Consider the following 17,893-nt stretch of genomic DNA (forward strand, 5'->3'; position numbering starts at 1 on the left):
GGGACATGGAGCACCCACGGGGACACACATCTCGAAGAACAGACGTTACTGCACAAGGTTACTCTCTCTTATTCGTTGAGTAGTGTCCCCGAGGGTGCTCCACTTGAGGTGAGTACGCAGCAGTGGTCCAATGCTATACGTGTGCTTCGGATTTATTGCCTCTGCGCTGTGGACAAGACAGCCTGGGCCACCGCTGAATCAGTCTTCAGTATGCTCGCCAGGGCATAGTGTCTAGCGAAGGTAAGAGCAGATGACCAGGTTGCTGCACGGCATATATCCTGCAATGGCACACCCCTAAGGAAGGCAGTGGATGTAGCCATGCCTCTGGTAGAGTAGGCATGAGGTCGCCTCGGAAACGATTTGTTACGTAGAGCGTAACATCGTGTGATGCACATGACAATCAAGCTGGAGATGCGTTGCGCGGAGAGCTGCTTGCCTTTGGAACGCTCGGCTGTAGACAGGAACAGACACCGAGACTTCCTAAAGGCACGTGTCCTGTAGAGGTAAAAGGCCAGAGCTTGTCTGCCATCTAGTGTGTGCAGTCGTGACTCTTCCTGCAAGGAGTGAGGTTTGGGGTAGAATGTCGGTAGGCTTATAGGTTCGTGTATATGGAAGGCAGAATTCACCCTCGGTAGAAAGGTGGGTGGTACGCGAAGAACCACACCATGGTCAGAGAATAGTGTGTACGGAGGATCAGCAGAGAGAGCCACTAATTCACTCGCTCGACGCACCGACGTCATGGCAAGTAGGAATGCCACCTTCATTGTGAGAATCCGTAGGTCGCATGTCGTAAGTGGTTCAAAGGGGGGAGGCAAGTCAGAGTGTCCAAGACTAAAGGGAAGTCCCACAGTTCCGATGGGATCCTGTGAACCCCTTTAGGTTGTCAAGCCCCTTTAAAAACCTTTTGGTGAGAGGAGGTGCGGACACCGAATAACCGTTGATAGAAAGACAGAAGGCCGAAATTGCTACCAAATGCACTCTGAGGGAAGGAATCGCCAACCCCGCTGCCTTTAGGTGCAGAATATAATCTAGGACCTGTTGGATAGGTAAGGAAAGGGGGTCGAGATCTCTTGCTGAATACCAAGACTGAAACTGGTACCATTTCTGAAGGTAAGTCTTGCGAGTAGTGTGCCACCTGCTGTTAATCAGCACGTGCTTCACCTCCTGAGAACAGATCAACTCATGCCCTTGGAGCCAGCTAGGAGCCACGCTGTCAGGTGCATGCCCTTGATGTGTGGATGGATCATTGTACCGCGTTGTTGAGACAGTAAATTGAACAGCCCCGGTAGTCATCGTGTCTGGGCCACCGACATTCTCGATAATTGTGTTAGCCACGTTTGTCGGGACCAAAAGAGAGCTATCGATATTACTGTTGCACCCTCCAATGTTATTTTCTCCAGCACCCTTGGGATGAGTGGGAGAGGAAGAAAGGCGTAGAGCAGTTGGTTGCAACTCCAGTCGAGCAGGAAAGCATCTCCCAAGGAATATGTACGGACGCCCGCCCATGAGCAATACTGATGGCACTTCCTGTTGCGACGGGTGGCGAAGAGGTCTATATTGGGGAACCCCCAGAGTTGTAAAAGGCTGCAAATGACTTTGTTGTGTAACTCCCATTCGTGTTGGAGAAGGAAGTGCCTGCTGAGGGTATTGGTGATAACATTGTCCTTGCCGGGAAGGTGTGATGCGGTCAAGGTAATACCCTGCCGATTCACCCAGTTCCACAAACGTACAGCTTCTGAACAGAGGGGGCGTGAACATGCACCTACTTGCCGGTTGATACAATACACAGTGCATACGTTGTCGGTGAGAATCTGGATCATAAGGCCTCGGATGATGTGGAAAAAATGCTTGCAAGCATTGAACACTGCTCGTAACTCGAGGAAGTTTATGTGTTGCAGGGATTCTTGGGGCGTCCAGAGACCCTGAGCTAAATGTTCCTGCAAATGGGCACCCCAGTCAAGCAGGGAAGCGTCCGTTGTGATCTGCAGTGAAGGCTTCTGGCCATGAAAGGGGACCCTTGTTAACATATTCCTGGGGTTGTCCCACCATACCAGCGAGGTTCTGATGTGTTTGGGAATAGAAACTGTCCTGTTTGTGCCATGTGCACTGGGCATGTAAACAGAGAATAGCCAACGTTGAAGGCTGCGCAGGTGGAGTCTCGCATGCAGTACCACATATGTGGTAGCTGCCATATGGCCGAGCATCTGTAGACAGGAAAGTATGCGGGATCTGGGAGAAATTGATACAGTCTGTACCAAATCCCAGATTAGTTGGAACCTCTTCATGGGTAAGTACGCCCTTGCAGTCAGAGAATCGAGTCTTGCACCAACGAACTCTAGTTCGTGACTCGGTGTCAGGGAGAACTTCTCGAAATTGATTATGAGACCGAGAGTCTCGAACTCCATCAAGGTAGTGGTAACTGCCCATGTAGCTTCGTCGAGTGTGGGGGCCTTTAATAGGCAAGCGTCCAAATATGGAAAGATCATGATGTTGAGGTGACGAAGGTAAGCCGCCACCACCACCACCAGGGTCTTGAAAAAAACTCATGGCACTGCTGAAAGTCTGAAAGGTTAACACTTGGTACTGGTAATAGTCGGCTCCCACTATGAACTGAAGGAACCGCCTGTGGGCTGGATATATTGTTATATGAAAATAGGCATCCTGTAGATCGAGGGACATGAAGCAATCCCCTTTGTCGAGAGCTGGGATGATAGAGGCTAACGTGACCATCTTGAATTTTTGTTTCTGCAGGTGACGGTTGAGCCAAAGTAGGTCCAGGATAGGCCTCCAACCCCCCAATTTCTTCGGGGTGAGGAAGTAATGAGAGTAAAAACCTTTCCCGTGAAATTGAGTTGGCACCCTCTCCACTACACCTATGGTAAGCAGATGAGAGACCTCTTGCTGTAGCAGAGTCTCGTGAGAGGGGTCCCTGAAAAGTGACAGGAAAGGGGGGAAAGAGGAGAGGGATAGAATTGAAAGGGATGACGTATCCTGAAGTAACTATGTTGTGGACCCAACGGTCAGTGGTTATAAGAGACCAATGCTGTTGATAAGGCCTCAATCGATGATGAAATAAACCTTGCATGTTGTCTGGAGCCTCCATCAGAGGGGTGGTACACAGTCCCTCAATCAACCCGACAAACCTGCTGCCGACCCTGCTGGTGAATGGGTGCTTTGTTAGGTTGTTGCCGTCACTTTTGCGGACGTTGTCTTAGCCTCTGCTGTTCGTATGGTCTAGCACGAGGTGTCTCATAAGAGAAGGACCTCTGTTTGTTATAAGGCATGTATATCTTGTGTCGATAGGGAGGCGTGTACATCCCCAGCATTTGCAACGTGGTGCGCAAGTCTTTGCCCAAGTGGTCTTTGCCTGATCGGTGGATTGAGCGAAGAGTGACTGGCGAACAAAGGGTAAGTCTTCTACCTTGTTTAGTAGATCTTTCAGGGGAGCAGCTTTACGTAACCAGGATGCACGATGCATGACTACAGCAGTAGATGTGGCACGAGCCACTGTGTTGGCAGTGTCAAGTGCGATCTGCAACGCTGTTCGGGCTGTTGTGTAGCCCTGCTGTATTACCACCTTCAGAATTTGATTCTTCGAGTTCGGTAAATGTTCTAAAAGAGGATCTCATTTTGAATAATTGTCAAAATCGTGATTTGCGAGGGGAGCCACGTAATTGCATACTCTCAGAGCTGGAGTGGCAGAAGAGTACACATTTCTGCCTAAGATGTCTAGACATTTAGCCTCGTCATTTGCAGTATTTTTAGTCTGTGCTGTCTTGGACCTCTGTTGTGCGGTGTCCATGACTAGGGAATTGGGCTGGGAGTGAGTAAACAAGAACTCCATACCCTTCTGGTTTATAAAATATTTCTTATCCAACTGTTTATTGGTCGGTAAGGAAGTAAGTGGAGTCTGCCAGATGTCGTTGGCAATTTCCAAAATGGTGTCAAAGGGAAGCACCAACTTTGATTTCTGGGAAGGTTGTAACTTCTTCAGAAAAGGATGCTGTTTTTGTTGAACATCCGTAGTTTGAATGTCCTGAACCCTCTTAGAGAGCTCCTCAACATCCATAGTTTGAATGTCCGTAGTTTGAATGTCCTGAGCCCTCTTTAGAGAGCTCCTGAAATTGCTTATGGTCTTCTGTTGGAGATAATTCCCTGGGGAAGACTGCGTCGTCTGGCGACGAAGATGAGTGGTCGGCAGGGGAATCAGGGCTCTGAGGTTCTCAGCTTGGAGTGTGGTTGTCTTGCTGTTCCTCATGGGTATGGATCGAGGCAGTGTCCTCCGCAGGAGTTGGTGGAGCCACGGAAGTGTGGGATTCTAATGGTGCATGACGTGGAGACACCGGTCTACTGGGGGTTGCGCACTTGGGTACCTCCAGCCAAGTGAGGAATGGCGGTCATCATAGTAATGATCATAATACCGTCTGTGATGGTATGAACCCGGTGAGCATCTCAGAGAATACCTCTTAGTGTTCCGTACCAACGTGAATATCCTGAGGGTCTTGAAGACCTTGGTGAAATAGATCTCATGGAGCAGCGGGAGGGAGATCGAGAGTAATGCACTCGATAATATCATCATGACGGTGAGTGATGAGGTGACCTGTAGTAATGGTCTCTGGTTGATGTATAACGAGGAGTGCGGTGATGGCTGACAGTGTATGATGAGGTCGGTGACAAGAGTACAGGATTAAAAACAGCACAGTCTGGGATGAGAGATGATGTTGGGACACGTCCAGACTTTGTCAGCATGGAGCAGTTGAGAGGGGAAGACGGTGTCATCTGCAATGAGCTGTCTGGTAAAGAAGCAGTCTCCATAGACTGGCTATAACCCAACTAGATCACTGGTGCCGCTGGAGTAGTGAATTGTGGGACCGGAGGAGGCAATGTTGATGCTGAGGGCTGCGGAGTGACCGTACCTGCCTGCGGCGCCGATACCTCCGGCACCGAGCAAAGCGGAGATGAAGTTGCTGGCACATCTGCTGAGGGTGCCGACACAATTGCGTTCATTTGCACATGCACCGGGTAAGCCGGTGCCGGGGAAGCCATTGCAGGCTTCAAACCGGCCATTGGAGCCGTTGCCAGTGCCGATATTGGGTCCTTGGTGCGGGCACAGCTTGGGGCTGATGAGCTGTGGCCCCTGCCCATCCTGTCAACGAGATGCCTTGGCAGGATGCCAGAGGTGCCCGGTCTGTCTCTGACACTCACCCTTGCAGAGGGGTTAGAGGTCCTGTGAGGAAACTCTCGAGCTGGTGGACAAGCCTCATGTGTTCCTGAGGCAGTGGAAGACAGCTCAGTCATTTCAGGGGTCTGAAGGGCTTTGTTAAATAAAAGCAACCCCCACCTCAACTCCTGGTCACACCTGGCACTCACGGATAATTGAGTGCAGTGAGTGCACTTCAGCGGGACATGTCCATCTCCAAGGTATATGATACACCACGAGTGCCCATCCGATGCCGGCATGGCATTCTGGCACTGTGTGCATTTCTTAAAGCCAGGTGATCCTGGCGTAATCTCTACCCTATTTACTTAAAACTTGAACTATGATGAGAAAAGAACGGTTACTTACCTGTAACTGTTGTTCTTCAAGATGTGTTGCTCACGTCCATTCGAATAAGGTGTGCACACTGCGTGCACCATCTCTCCAGAGCGTTTTCCCAAGCGGTACTCGTAGAGCCAGCAGGTTGTCCCCTGGAGTGGTGCCGTTATAGCAGAGCCTAAGTACACCTGCCGGCGCTCCCCCTCCACAGTTCCTTCTTGCCGGACACTCCAACGAAGGAGAGGTAGGGGGGGAATTGAATGAACATGAGCAACACATCTCGAAAAACAAGAGTTACAGGTAAGTAACCGTTCTTTTCTTCAAGTGGTTGCTCATGTCCATTCGAATAAGGTGACTTTCAAGATAACCCCACTTTATGGAGGAGGGGTCGAAGCACCCAGAAGGACAAGCAAATGAAAGTTGAACAACACAGAACATATTTATTCAACTAACAGAACACGGAGAACTGATTGAAAGATGCAATGTGGTACAGACACAAACACAGTCACAACACAGATCTGAGGACCGCAGAACCCAATCCTGTGTCCTCTCTGGCCTGCTGTATCAGCACATAGTGCATTGTAAAGGTGTGTACTGATGACCCCGTGGCCGCCCTGCATATTTTGGTAATCGGAACCTGCATTCCAAAGCCTACAGAGGAAATGGGGAATTAGGGGAAACAGTGGAAATGCGTACAGAATGCCAGCCAGCCAAGGCCCGGTCATGGCATCGTCTCTGGAGTGCTCCTCCAGCCCCAGTAGAGAGCAGTAACTCTGTCACTTCCTGTTGTGCGCGGATGCAAAAAGGTCTACTAGGGGACAACTCCACCTAAGGCAAACCTGATGTAGGGCCATATCCTTCAGGGACCATTCGTGGGCTCCAAAGGACCTGCTCAATGCATCAGCCAACAAGTTTTTGCACCCCAGCAGGTACTCCGCCTGCAAGTGTATACCGTGTCTTATGCAAAGGTCCCAGAGCAGCAAAGCCTCACGGCAGAGGGGAGACGACCGGGCTCCCCCTTGTTTGTTGATATAAAAAACAGCCGCCATGTCGTCCAGATGTACCAGGACTGAGAGACGTGACAATCTCATCAGGAACGCCTTGCAGGCTCTCCTGACCGCCCTCAGCTCCCGGACATTTATATTCAGAGCCCACTCTGCGGGAGTCCACAAGCCCTGGATCCTGTGACACCGTAGGTGTGCTTCCCAACCTAGGTCGGAAGCGTCCATGACTAACGTCACTGAGGGGGAAAGCACAGTGAATGGAACCCCACTGAAAACCACAGCCTCCTGAGTCCACCACTGCAATCACTTCTGGAGGCACCTTCAGTACTGTGTCCCAGAGACCCCTGGACTGGTCGAACACCTTCGCTAGCCAGGCCTGCAAAGGTCTGAGTCTCATGCGAGCGTGGCGCACCACATACATACATGCTGCCATGTTCCCTAGCAGCCTTGAGCACGCTCAGGCGGTCGTCATGGTGGAACTGGGTTAACTCAGAGACCAGCTCCACTATAGTCACAAATCTGTTCCTGGGAAGGAAGGCTCGCGCCACCCTAGCGTCTAAGAGGGCCCCCACAAATTCCAGTTGCTGACAGGGGGTCAGCGACGACTTTTTGTTGTTGAGCAGGAGGCCTAATCTCTCGAAGAGAGCCCTTGTAAGGAATACATGGGCCTCTACTTGTCCGTAAAATCGGCCACGAATGAGCCAGTCATCTAGGTATGGAAAAACATGCAACCCTTTTTGCGGAGGAATGCCACCACAACCGACATGCATTTTGTGAAGACCCTGGGTGCTGTCAGAAGACCAAATGGGAGCACAGTGAATTGGAAATGACAGTGGGACACTATGAAAAGCAGAAACCTCCTGTGGCTTGACCTTATTGCCACGTGGAAGTAAGTGTCTCTGAGGTCGAGAGTTGCATACCAGTCTCCTAACTCTAATACCGGGATGACAGAAGCTAGGGTTACCATCCTGAACTTTGACTTCACCACCATTTTGTTGAGGTCCCTGAGGTCGAGAATGGGAAGAACCCCGCCCTTGGGCTTGAGGATGATGAAATATCGGTAATAAAACCCCTTGCCCTGCAAGTGTGGGGGGACCTTCTCTAACGCTCCTTTTTGGAGGAGCACTAACACCTCCTGCCGGAGAATCCTTTCGTGAGAGGTGTCCCTGAAAAGGGATGGGGAGGGTGGGTTGGAAGGAGGAGGACCCTGGAAATGCCCAGCCCTGACTATGCCCAGTACCCAGGCGTCGATGGTAATTTCTGCCCAGGAGGGGGCAAACTGGGATAACCTGGCCCCAAACAGGGGGCCAGGGGAAGCAACTGGTACGTAACTCTCTAGGGACCCGTCAAAACGGGTGTTTGGATTGTTGAGAGGAGCCCTGTCCAACCACGGGGGTTGTCTCCTCTCTGGCAGCGACGACGAGCCCTTGTCGAGGAGGGGGCCGCAGCCGCCTCCTACCCCCACTGGGAGCACAAGGACGGCGTCTCCAATAATCCCCATGGGGGACCTGGGACTGCGTTCTCCCCTGTTGTCTGTAGGGGAGCTGACATCGCTGAGGGGCCGGCGTGTGGATCCCCAAAGAGTGAAGAGTCGACCTAGTGTCCTCCAGTGTATGGAGCCTAGAGTCGGTATGCTCCGAGAACAATGACTTGCCCTCGAAGGTCAGGTCCTGTATTGTATTCTGGATGTCAGCAGGTATCCCAGAAACCTGGAGCCAGGCACCATGGCGCATAACTATCCCTGAAGCCATGATGCGGGCTGCAGAGTCAACCGCGTCCAGGGAGGCCTGAAGCGCCGTGCGGGCGATGGTTCTGCCCTCCGTGGTCATAGCCCCAAACTCCTGATGGGCCTCGGGGGGAAGTTTGTCTTTAAACTTGTCCATTGCCTGCCATGTATCGTATGCGTGGTGGCTCAGCATCGCCTGCTGATTTGTGATACAGAGTTGCACCCCACCAGTGGCATACACTTTATGCCCCGGCTGCGGAAGCCTCTCCTCCTGAGCCGCAGCTTGGACGACCAATAACCCCAGGAAAGTCTGGGAATACAGCACGGGACATAATAGCGCCTCTCAACTCTCTTTAAGGTAGGGGGTTAAGGAAGCCGGGGTCTGCCACAGGGCATTTTTTTATCTTAGCCACGGTCTTATTAAGCAGCAAAGCCAAGCAGGCGGGAGCATCATCGGACAGGAAGTCTATCATAGGATTCGTGCCCTCTCTAACAGGTTCCACCGGGACACCTAGGTTGGAGGCTAGGTGGCAAAGCAGCTCCTGATGCGACCTGGCATCCATAGTTGGCATAACTGGAGTTGGATCTGCTGAAGCCTCATCAGGAGGCACGACGACGAAGACTCCTGAATTGGCACCGGGTCCAGTGTAGGGTCTGGGTGGGGGGCTGGTGGGGCAAGTACCACTGGCGCCAGTGGTGGCTCCAGTACAGAGGCTGCGGGGTCCCTCGTTGCATCCAGGGCACCACTCCTCTGAGGTGAGGGAGAGGGTCACGACAGAGATGCCGACAGGGGCGCTCGGTACCCCGAAACACTGGACGCCGTGGAAGGGGGCACAGGCCTCCCTGTCACTGATGATATGCCCACAGCGTCCAGAACAGCCATTGAGGCTGAGGAGGCCAGGTCTGCTGCATGTGGGGCCTATCTTCTGCAGACTGAATAAGCCCAAATCCTTCAGCCTTCTCCTCCTAGGTCATATGCTCCAGCCCCCTAATCATTTTGGTTCAATGACTGTATTTTTTGAAAATGAGGGGTGGAGTAAGAATTTGGGGGTGAGGAAGGTAGGTGGCTTAGGGCAAAGGGTTGGGAAGCGTGGGAGGTCTCAAGCCTGAGGCTGCTGAAGTCAAGCACTCTAAGGCTATGTCTAGACTGCAGGCTTCTTTCAGAAGAAGCTTTTCTGGAAGAGTTCTTCCAAAAAAACTTCTTCCAAAAGTGCCTCCACACTACCAAAGTGCATCGAAAAAGTGATCTACTTTTTCAGAAGATAGCGTCCAGACTGATTGGACGCTATCTCGCATAAAAGGCCATCCGGAACCACTTCAGGCAGGGCTTTAGGTCACCAGGTGCTTCTGAATGCTGGTGCCGGAGCCTAACAGAGATACGCGCTTAAAGGGACCCCTCTGGACAGACGTTTTTCTGCTGCTGGAAACTACTCAATGGAAACTGCGTAATCATGAGAGATTTCAACTTTCCAGATATAGACTGGAGAACAAGTGCTAGTAATAATAATAGGGCTCAGATTTTCCTAGATGTGATAGCTGATGAATTCCTTCATCAAGTAGTTGCTGAAGCAACAAGGGGGAATGCTATTTTAGATTTGGTTTTGGTGAGTAGCGAGGACCTCAGATGAACTGGTTGTAAGGGACAACCTTGGCTCGAGTGATCGTGAGCTAATTCAGTTCAAATTAAATGGAAGGATAAACAAAAATAAATCTGAGACTAGGGTTTTTGATTTCAAAAGGGCTAACTTTAATAAATTAATGAAATTAGTTAGGGAAGTTGATTGGACTAAAGAAATTATGGATCTTGAGGTGGAAGAAGCCTGGGATTATTTTAAGTTAAAGTTGCAGAAGCTGTCAGAAACCTGTATCCCAAGAAAAGGGAAAAAATGTATAGGTAGGTGTGTTAGACCAAGCTGGATGAGCAAGCATCTCAGAGAGGTGATTAAGAAAAAGCAGAAAGCATTTAAGGAGTGGAAGATGGGAGGGATCAGTAAAGAAAGCTACCTTATTGAGGTTAGAGCATCTAGGGACAAAGTGAGAGAGGCTAAAAGTCAGGTAGAGTTGGACCTTGCAAAGGGAATTAAAACCAATAGTAAAAGGTTTTATAGCCATATAAATAGGAAAAAAAAAGAAGTAGGACCGCTAATTACTAAGGATGGAGTGGAGGTTAAGGATAATCTAGGAATGACCCAATATCTTAACAAATACTTTGCTTCAGTCTTTAATAAAGCTAATGAATAGCTTAGGGATAATGATAACATAACAAGTGGGACTAAGGATATGGAGGTAGATGTTACCATACCTGAGGTAAAAGCCAAACTAGAACAGCTCAATGGGAATAAATCGGAGGGCCCAGATAATCTTCATCTAAGAATATTAAAGGAAATGGCACATGAAATTGCAAGTCCATTAGCAAACTTTTTTTAATAAATCTCTAAACTCAGAGGTTGTACTATTTGACTGGAGAATTGCTAATATAGTTCCTATTTTTAAGAAAGGGAAAAAAAGCGACCCGGGTAACTATAGGCCTGTTAGTTTGACATCTGTAGTATGCAAGATCTTGGAAAAAAATTTGAAGGAGAAAGTAGTTAGAGACATTGAGGCTAATGGCAATTGGGACAAATTACAACATGGTTTTACAAAAGGTAAATCATGCCGAACCAACTTGATCTCCTTTTTTGAGAAAGTAACAGATTTTTTAGATAAAGGAAATGCAGTGGATTTGATACAGTACCACATGAGGAATTATTGGTTAAATTGGAAAAGATAGGGATTAATATGAAAGTTGAGAGGAGGATAAGCAACTGGTTAAAGGGGAGACTACAGCGGGTCATACTGAAAGGTGAACTGTCAGGTTGGAGGAAGGTTACTAGCGGAGTTCCTCAGGAATCAGTTTTGGGGCCAATTTTATTTAATCTTTTTATTGCTGACCTTGGCACCAAAAGTGGAAATGTCCTGATAAAATTTGCGGATGACACAAAGTTGGGAGGTATTGCCAATTCCGAAAAGGATCAGGATATCATACAGGAAGATCTGGACGACCTTGTAAATTGGAGTGATAGCAATAGGATGAAATTTAATAGTGAGAAGTGTAAGGTTATGCATTTAGGGATTAATAACAAGAATTTTAGTTATAAGCTGGGGACACATCAGTTGAAAGTAAGGGTATGTCTACACTACAAAGTTAATTCGAACTAACGGACATTAGTTCGAATTAACTTTGATAGGCACTACACTAGCGCTCCGCTAGTTCAAACTTAATTCGAACTAGCGGAGCGCTTAGTTCGAACTAGGTAAACCTCATTCCACGAGGACTAAGCCTACTTCGAACTTACTAGTTCGAATTAAGGGCTGTGTAGCCCCTTAATTCGAACTAGTGGGAGGCTAGCCCTCCCCAGCTTTCCCTGGTGGCCACTCTGGGCACCACCAGGGAAACTCGTATGCCCCCCTCCCAGCCCCGGAGCCCTTAAAGGGGCACGGGCTGGCTACGGTGCCCCTGCCAGGTGCAAGCCTGCCAGCACCCAGCCAGCAGACCCTGCACCTGGCACGGCTCGAGCCAGCCACCCGATGCCCCCCAGCCCTCCGCCTCTTCCCGGGACCAGGCTGTCGGCTCTCGGGAGCCTGCCCAGGACCGCAAGAGGCGGGCACCCGCCTGGTCTAGTGCAGACATCGTGGACCTTGTCCACGACCTCCGCACTAGGCACAGGAAAGTGGCCGTCTAGGGCAGGAGAGCTGCCAGCCTGGCCACCCAGGAGCAGGTTTGCATGAAAATCAAGGTGGTCCACTGAGACCCCCGACCCTGAGCCCTGAGCTTAGAATGGCCGTACTGGGTCAGACCAAAGGTCCATCTACTCCAGGAGCCTGTCTGTCGACAGCAGCCAACCCTAGGTACCCTGGAGGGGATGAACCAAAGACAGTGACCAAGCCATTTGTCTCGTGCCATCCATCTCCAGCCTTCCACAAACTTTGGGCAGGGACACCATTTCTACCCCCTGGCTAATACCACTCCATGGACCCAACCTCCATGACTTGATCTAACTTCTCTTTAAACTCTGTTGTAGTTCTAGCCTTCACAGCCTCCTGCAGCAAGGAGTTCCACAGGTTGACTCTTTGCTTTGTGAAGAACAACTTTCTGTTACTAGTTTGAAGCCTGCTACCCATTCCTTTCCTTTGGTGTCCTCTAGTCCTTCTATTATGGGAACTAATGGAGAACTTTTCTTTATGCACCTTCTCCACACCACTCTTGCTTTTATAGACCTCTATCATATCCCCCCTCCGTCTCCTCTTTAAGCTGAAAAGTCCCAGTCTCTTTAGCCTCTCTTCATATGGGACCTGTTCCAAACCCCTGATCATTTTAGTTGACCTCCCCTCTCCCAGCCTCTCTCTTCCCCCTCTCCCACCTCTTTTTCCCAGTCTCCTCCAGTTTTGTTCAATAAAGAGAGATTCTATTTTTGAACACACATTTTCTTTATTTTGTACATCAGGAAGGGGGGCTAGGGAAAGGTAAGTGGAAGGAGGTGAGGGAGGAATGGGGTACGCGCCCCCGATGGGGAGGACTGGGCTGGCTCTGCGGGCTTCTCGGGGTGGAAGTTCTCCTGCAGCCCCCCCAATTGCCCCCTCCCCCCAGAAGGCAGCCTGCGGCAAGTGCAGCCGGGCTGATGGCCGAGTGCTGTGATGTTCCGCATGTGGGCACTCAAGGCACTACCAGCCAGGACTGCTTTGCAAGCAGGGAACCCTGAGAACTGTCTGTCCGGGGTGGGGGTCGGGTCCCTTTAAGCACAGCCCTCGGCTAGCCTGAGACAGCAGCTCCACACTCTAAGTCCTCATCTGATGCCCTGCCGGCACTGCTTCCGGCCAGCCTTAACCTCTGTTCAGGGTCCACTCTGTGTGGACATGCTAGTTCGAATTAGCAAAACGCTAATTTGAACTAGTTTTTAAGTCTAGCTGGGCTAATTCGAATTAGCTTAGTTCGAATTAACTAATTCGAACTAAGTTAGTTCGAATTAGCGCTGTAGTGTAGACATACCCTAACGGAGGAGGACAAGGACCTCGGAGTCCTGGTTGATTATAGGATGACTATGAGCCGCCATTGTGACATGGCCATGAAAAAGGCTAATACGGTCTTGGGATGTATTAGGCGAGGTATTTCCAGTACGGATAAAGAGGTGATAGTGCCATTGTACAAGGCATTGGAGAGACCCCATTTGGAATACTGTGTGCAGTTCTGGTCTCCCATGTTTAAGAAGGATGAATTCAAACTGGAACAGGTTCAAAGAAGGGCCACTAGGATGATCCGATGAATGGAAAACCTGTCTTATGAAAGGAGACTCAAGGAGCTTGGCTTGTTTACCTTAACCAAAAGAAGGCTGAGGGGACATGATTGCACTCTTTAAATATATTAGAAGTATAAATACCAGGGAGGGAGAGGAATTATTTAAGCTTAATACCAATGTGGACATAAGAACAAATAAGTTGGCTAGTAGGAAGTTTAGACTTGAAATTAGATGAAGGTTTCTAACCATTAGAGGAGTGAGGTTCTGGAACGGCTTTCCAAGGGAAGTAGTGGGGGCAAAAGATCTAGCTGGCTTCAAGATTAAACTAGATGGGTTTATGAAGGGGATGGTTTGATACAATAACATGATCTTGGTAACTAATTGACCATTCATTATCAGTGGGAAATAGGCCAATGGAGGGATGATAGGAGTTACTATAGAGAACTTTCTGGGTGTCTGGCTGGTGAGTCTTGCCCACATGCTCAGGGTTTAGCTGATTGCCATATTTGGGGTCAGGAAGGAATTTTCCTCTAGGGTAGATTGGCAGAGGCCCTGGAGGTTTTTCGCCTTCCTCTGTAGCATGGGGTACAGATCACAGCTGGAGGATTCTCTGTATCTTGGGGCCTTCAAAGTATTTGAAGGCTTCAATATCTGATATATAAGAGAGAGGATTATTCTAGGAGGGGGTGGGTGAGATTCTGTGGCCTGCATTGTGCAGGGGTTCAGACTAGATGATCATAATGGTTCCTTCTGACTTTAAAGTCTATGAGTCTATGGAGAAGCGGGTCGCAATCACCATTTGGAAACTTGCCACCCCCGACAGTTACCGGTTTGTGGGCAACCAGTTCGGCATGGGGAAGTCCACCATCGGGGCCCTCCTCATGGAGGTAAGGCACTCTTGGGCTGCAGTCCCTCTCTTTCTCTGTTTTGTGTGTTTGTTTGTCTCCTTCTGCAGGTTGTGAGGACCATCAATTCCATTCTACTGTGGAGGGTCATCCACTTGGGAGACCTGGACCCAATTGTGGCCAGATTTGCTGCCTTGGGGTTCTCGAACTGCAGTGGAGTGACTGATGGGACCCACATCCCAATCCGTGCACCTCAAACATTAAGCAGCCCAATACATAAATCACAAGGGCTACTTTTCTATGATGCTATAGGCTCTGTGCGACCACCGAGGACAGTTCATGGATATTTGTCAGGCAGGGCATACTATACCCACATTTTTCAAAACTCCAGCCTCTACAGGATGCTGGAGGTGGGCAGATTCTTCCCCCGCCAGGACTTTGAGGTTGGGGACATGCAGATGCCACTGTGCATCATGGGGGACGCGGCCTAAAATTTATGAGAATTTTATCATAAACCCATAGCAGTGGCATTTCAACAATAACAAAAAAAAATAGATGTCACGTATCATAAGAATTACTAAAAAGGAAGTGGGTTTTGTCCATGAAAGCTCATGATTATATATTAGTCTCTAAGGCTGTGTCTAGACTACATGCCTCTGTCGTCAGAGGCATGTAGATTAGACACATAGGCAAAGGCAAATGAAGCCGCGATTTAAATGATCGCGGCTTCATTTAAATTTACATGGCTGCCACGCTGAGCCGACAAACAGCTGATCAGCTGTTTGTCCGCTCAGCGCGCTAGTCTGGACGCTCCCCTGCCGACATCAAAGCCCTTTGTCGGCAGCCCCGTTATTCCTCGTGGGATGAGGTTTACCGGGGCTGCCAACAAAGCGCTTTGATGTCGGCAGGGGAGCGTCCAGACTAGCGCGCTGAGCAGACAAACAGCTAATCAGCTGTTTGTCGGCTCAGTGCGGCAGCCATGTAAATTTAAATGAAGCTGCGATCATTTAAATCGCGGCTTCATTTGCCTTTGCCAAAACAACAAATCTACATGGCTCTGTCGACAGAGCCATGTAGTTTAGACGTACCCTAAAGTTACAGACCAACATAGCTACCCCTCTAAGACTTGTAAAAGTGTTTTCCTCTGGCACGTAGGTAAACATACACCGCAAATACATTACAAATTACTGACCACATCCATTTATAAATAAATAAGTGCAATGAATCTTAGAGAACAAAAAGAACACCAAGATATGATATTATGACAACAGCATTCTTCATTATTTTGTAGTTGTACAAACACTTTGATATCTGAAGCAAAATGCAGGACAATGTAGCACTTTAAAGACTAACAGGATGGTTTATTAGATGATGAGCTTTCGTGGGCCTGACCCACTTGATCTGAGGAATAGGGTCTGGCCCACGAAAGCTCATCATCTAATAAACCATCCAGTTAGTCTTTAAAGTGCTACATTGTCCTGCATTTTGCTTCAACTACCCCAGACTAACACGGCTACATTTCTATCACTTTGATATCTGGTATTTGTAAATATGTACCTACACTGAGAGAACTTTTGCTTGACAAGGACAAAGACTCAACATGTAAACAAGGCTGTTAGTATTTCCCCTCTCTTCTGCTCAATAAAGCTGCATTTGTTTAATGATGGTCTCTCTAGATTTCTTTATTTAAAAAAAAAATACAAAATTCCTCTGATTTCTCCTTCTGCACAAGTACCTAAAGATTCCAATGCTATTGCTAAAGCCCTGACTTGTCCTTCAAACCAGGTTCTAATTTTTTAAGTCTGCTCTTCCAAAAAGTTGACACAGAATGCAAACTAAAATGTGCGGCTATTTAATCAATCACTCCAAATCCTTTGCCCTTTTGGAACAGCCTTGATGTTGCCAGCTGCACACCAGGCTGCACCACTATTAGCTCACAAAATCCCAAGCGTTACTATTCAGAGGCGTGGAACCATTAGGCGGGGGAGAATAAAGCAGGGAGGTAAGCGGTTATACCTGTCGTGTAACTGATTTAAGATGGGGCGCGGCTCCCCCACTCCCGCAGAGGCAGCACTGACCGGGAGGCGGAACCGCCTCTGCTGGCGGGGCGAGCGAGGAGCTGCTCCAGCCCCGCCGATAGCCCGAACGGGTAACCCTTCCCATCCCTAGCCTGGGAGGGAGGCTGAGCAGGACTCGATCCCGCCCTTGGCGGCGCTCAGCGCTTTCCACGCGGGAGGCGGGCAACCGCCCTGCACGCAGCTTGTGAGGGGAGCCCCGGTGTTAAAAACTCCCCTCAAGTCGTGATGTCCCACGGAGACTCCCCTCCCCCAAGCGTCATCATGCCCCCTCCCCACGCCTTCACGGCCCCCGGCTCAGAGGGGGGAGGGTGCAGCTCACCCGGGTGAGGGGTCCGGGCGCTGCCCCTGGAGGCGGCGGCGCTGCTGGCCGGAGCGGGCAGCCCGAGGAGAGGCGGGAAGAGGCAGGCGAGGAGGAGCAGGAGCGGGCTGCCAGGGAAGAGGACGCGGCGCGCCTGGGTTCCCTGTTCCGCCATCGCTCAGCCCGGCGCGGGGCGCTGCCACAGGCTCTGGAAACCAGCGGGAAGCGCGACAGCCCCGCTCGCCGGGGAGCTGAGGAGGAGGAGCGGGCGAGCGCGCGGCGTCCTCCCCCCAGCCCGCGCGCTCCTCCTCTAAGGGGCGGGGCGGGGACGGTTGAGGCGGTACCTGCTTTCCTGCTTGAATGGGGCCGCACGAGATGCCTGGGGCCCCTACCCATCAAGTGAACTGAGTCAAGGGGGAGGGGTATCCTGATCTGGAAGCCCCCTGTGGTTTGAAGCCCTGCCTGGGGGGGGGGGGGCACACATCTGAGCTGAGGTAAATGAGGGGTTTGTGTCTCCTCCCCCTCTTCCTTGTCCTGCGCCAGACATTAACCTCCCGCCCTCATCCCCCCTCTGTTCTGAAATGTGATTTGTCAATTTCATGTGTGTTCATTTTTTTAACTGTATCCTTTGGTATCTATGGCTGTGACAATTTTCTTCCACTATTTGATCTGAGGAAGTGGGTCTGGCCCACGAAAGCTCATCACCTAATAAACCATCTTGTTAGTCTTTAAAGTGCTGCATAGTCCTGTATTTTGTTTCAGCTACACCAGACTAACAGGGCTACATTTCTATTACCAAGTTACTTGGTGAGAGTTCCAGCTAGTTCTGTGTTGGATGGACGGAGAGGATGCCCTAGATATTGTTAGGCCCTAGAAAATTAGGCTTAGTGCAGTTATGCTAAAGCAGATGGAACAAAGGTTTCTGGGTAGTCCCTGGACAGAACTGGAGATAGGTTCAAGCAGGGACGCCCCCTACACGCTTGCTCAAGTTGCAAAATGAGATAAGTAAGAAGCTGCATTTTTGTACCTGCTGTGATGAGGAACAGTTTGTTTTGAGAACTGATAAGGAGACTCCTTGTTTCTGCTCTCCCCCGTTTGTTCCAAACTCCCTGTTTATGTTCTCCTTTGGCCAT

The 17,893-nt window shown here is 49.9% G+C and overlaps 1 protein-coding gene across 3 annotated transcripts in view; it reads right to left on the reverse strand.

The window, feature by feature from the left end:
* The window catches only part of CHRNA5 (cholinergic receptor nicotinic alpha 5 subunit), a 56,109-nt gene extending 39,041 nt beyond the window's left edge, over positions 1–17,068 (reverse strand). For 2 of the 3 annotated variants that reach the window (XM_075897599.1, XM_075897598.1), the window contains exon 1: positions 16,782–17,068. In XM_075897599.1, the coding sequence (XP_075753714.1) occupies positions 16,782–16,935 (154 nt within the window). In that variant the 5' untranslated portion in view covers positions 16,936–17,068. Of the gene's footprint in view, positions 1–10,568; positions 10,634–16,781 lie in introns of all 3 variants that reach the window. The other variant, XM_075897600.1, reaches the window with a different exon arrangement.
* Positions 17,069–17,893: the final 825 nt, after the last annotated feature.

The sequence above is a fragment of the Pelodiscus sinensis genome, chromosome 14 (genome assembly GCF_049634645.1).
Source record: "Pelodiscus sinensis isolate JC-2024 chromosome 14, ASM4963464v1, whole genome shotgun sequence".
NCBI lineage: Eukaryota > Metazoa > Chordata > Testudines > Trionychidae > Pelodiscus > Pelodiscus sinensis.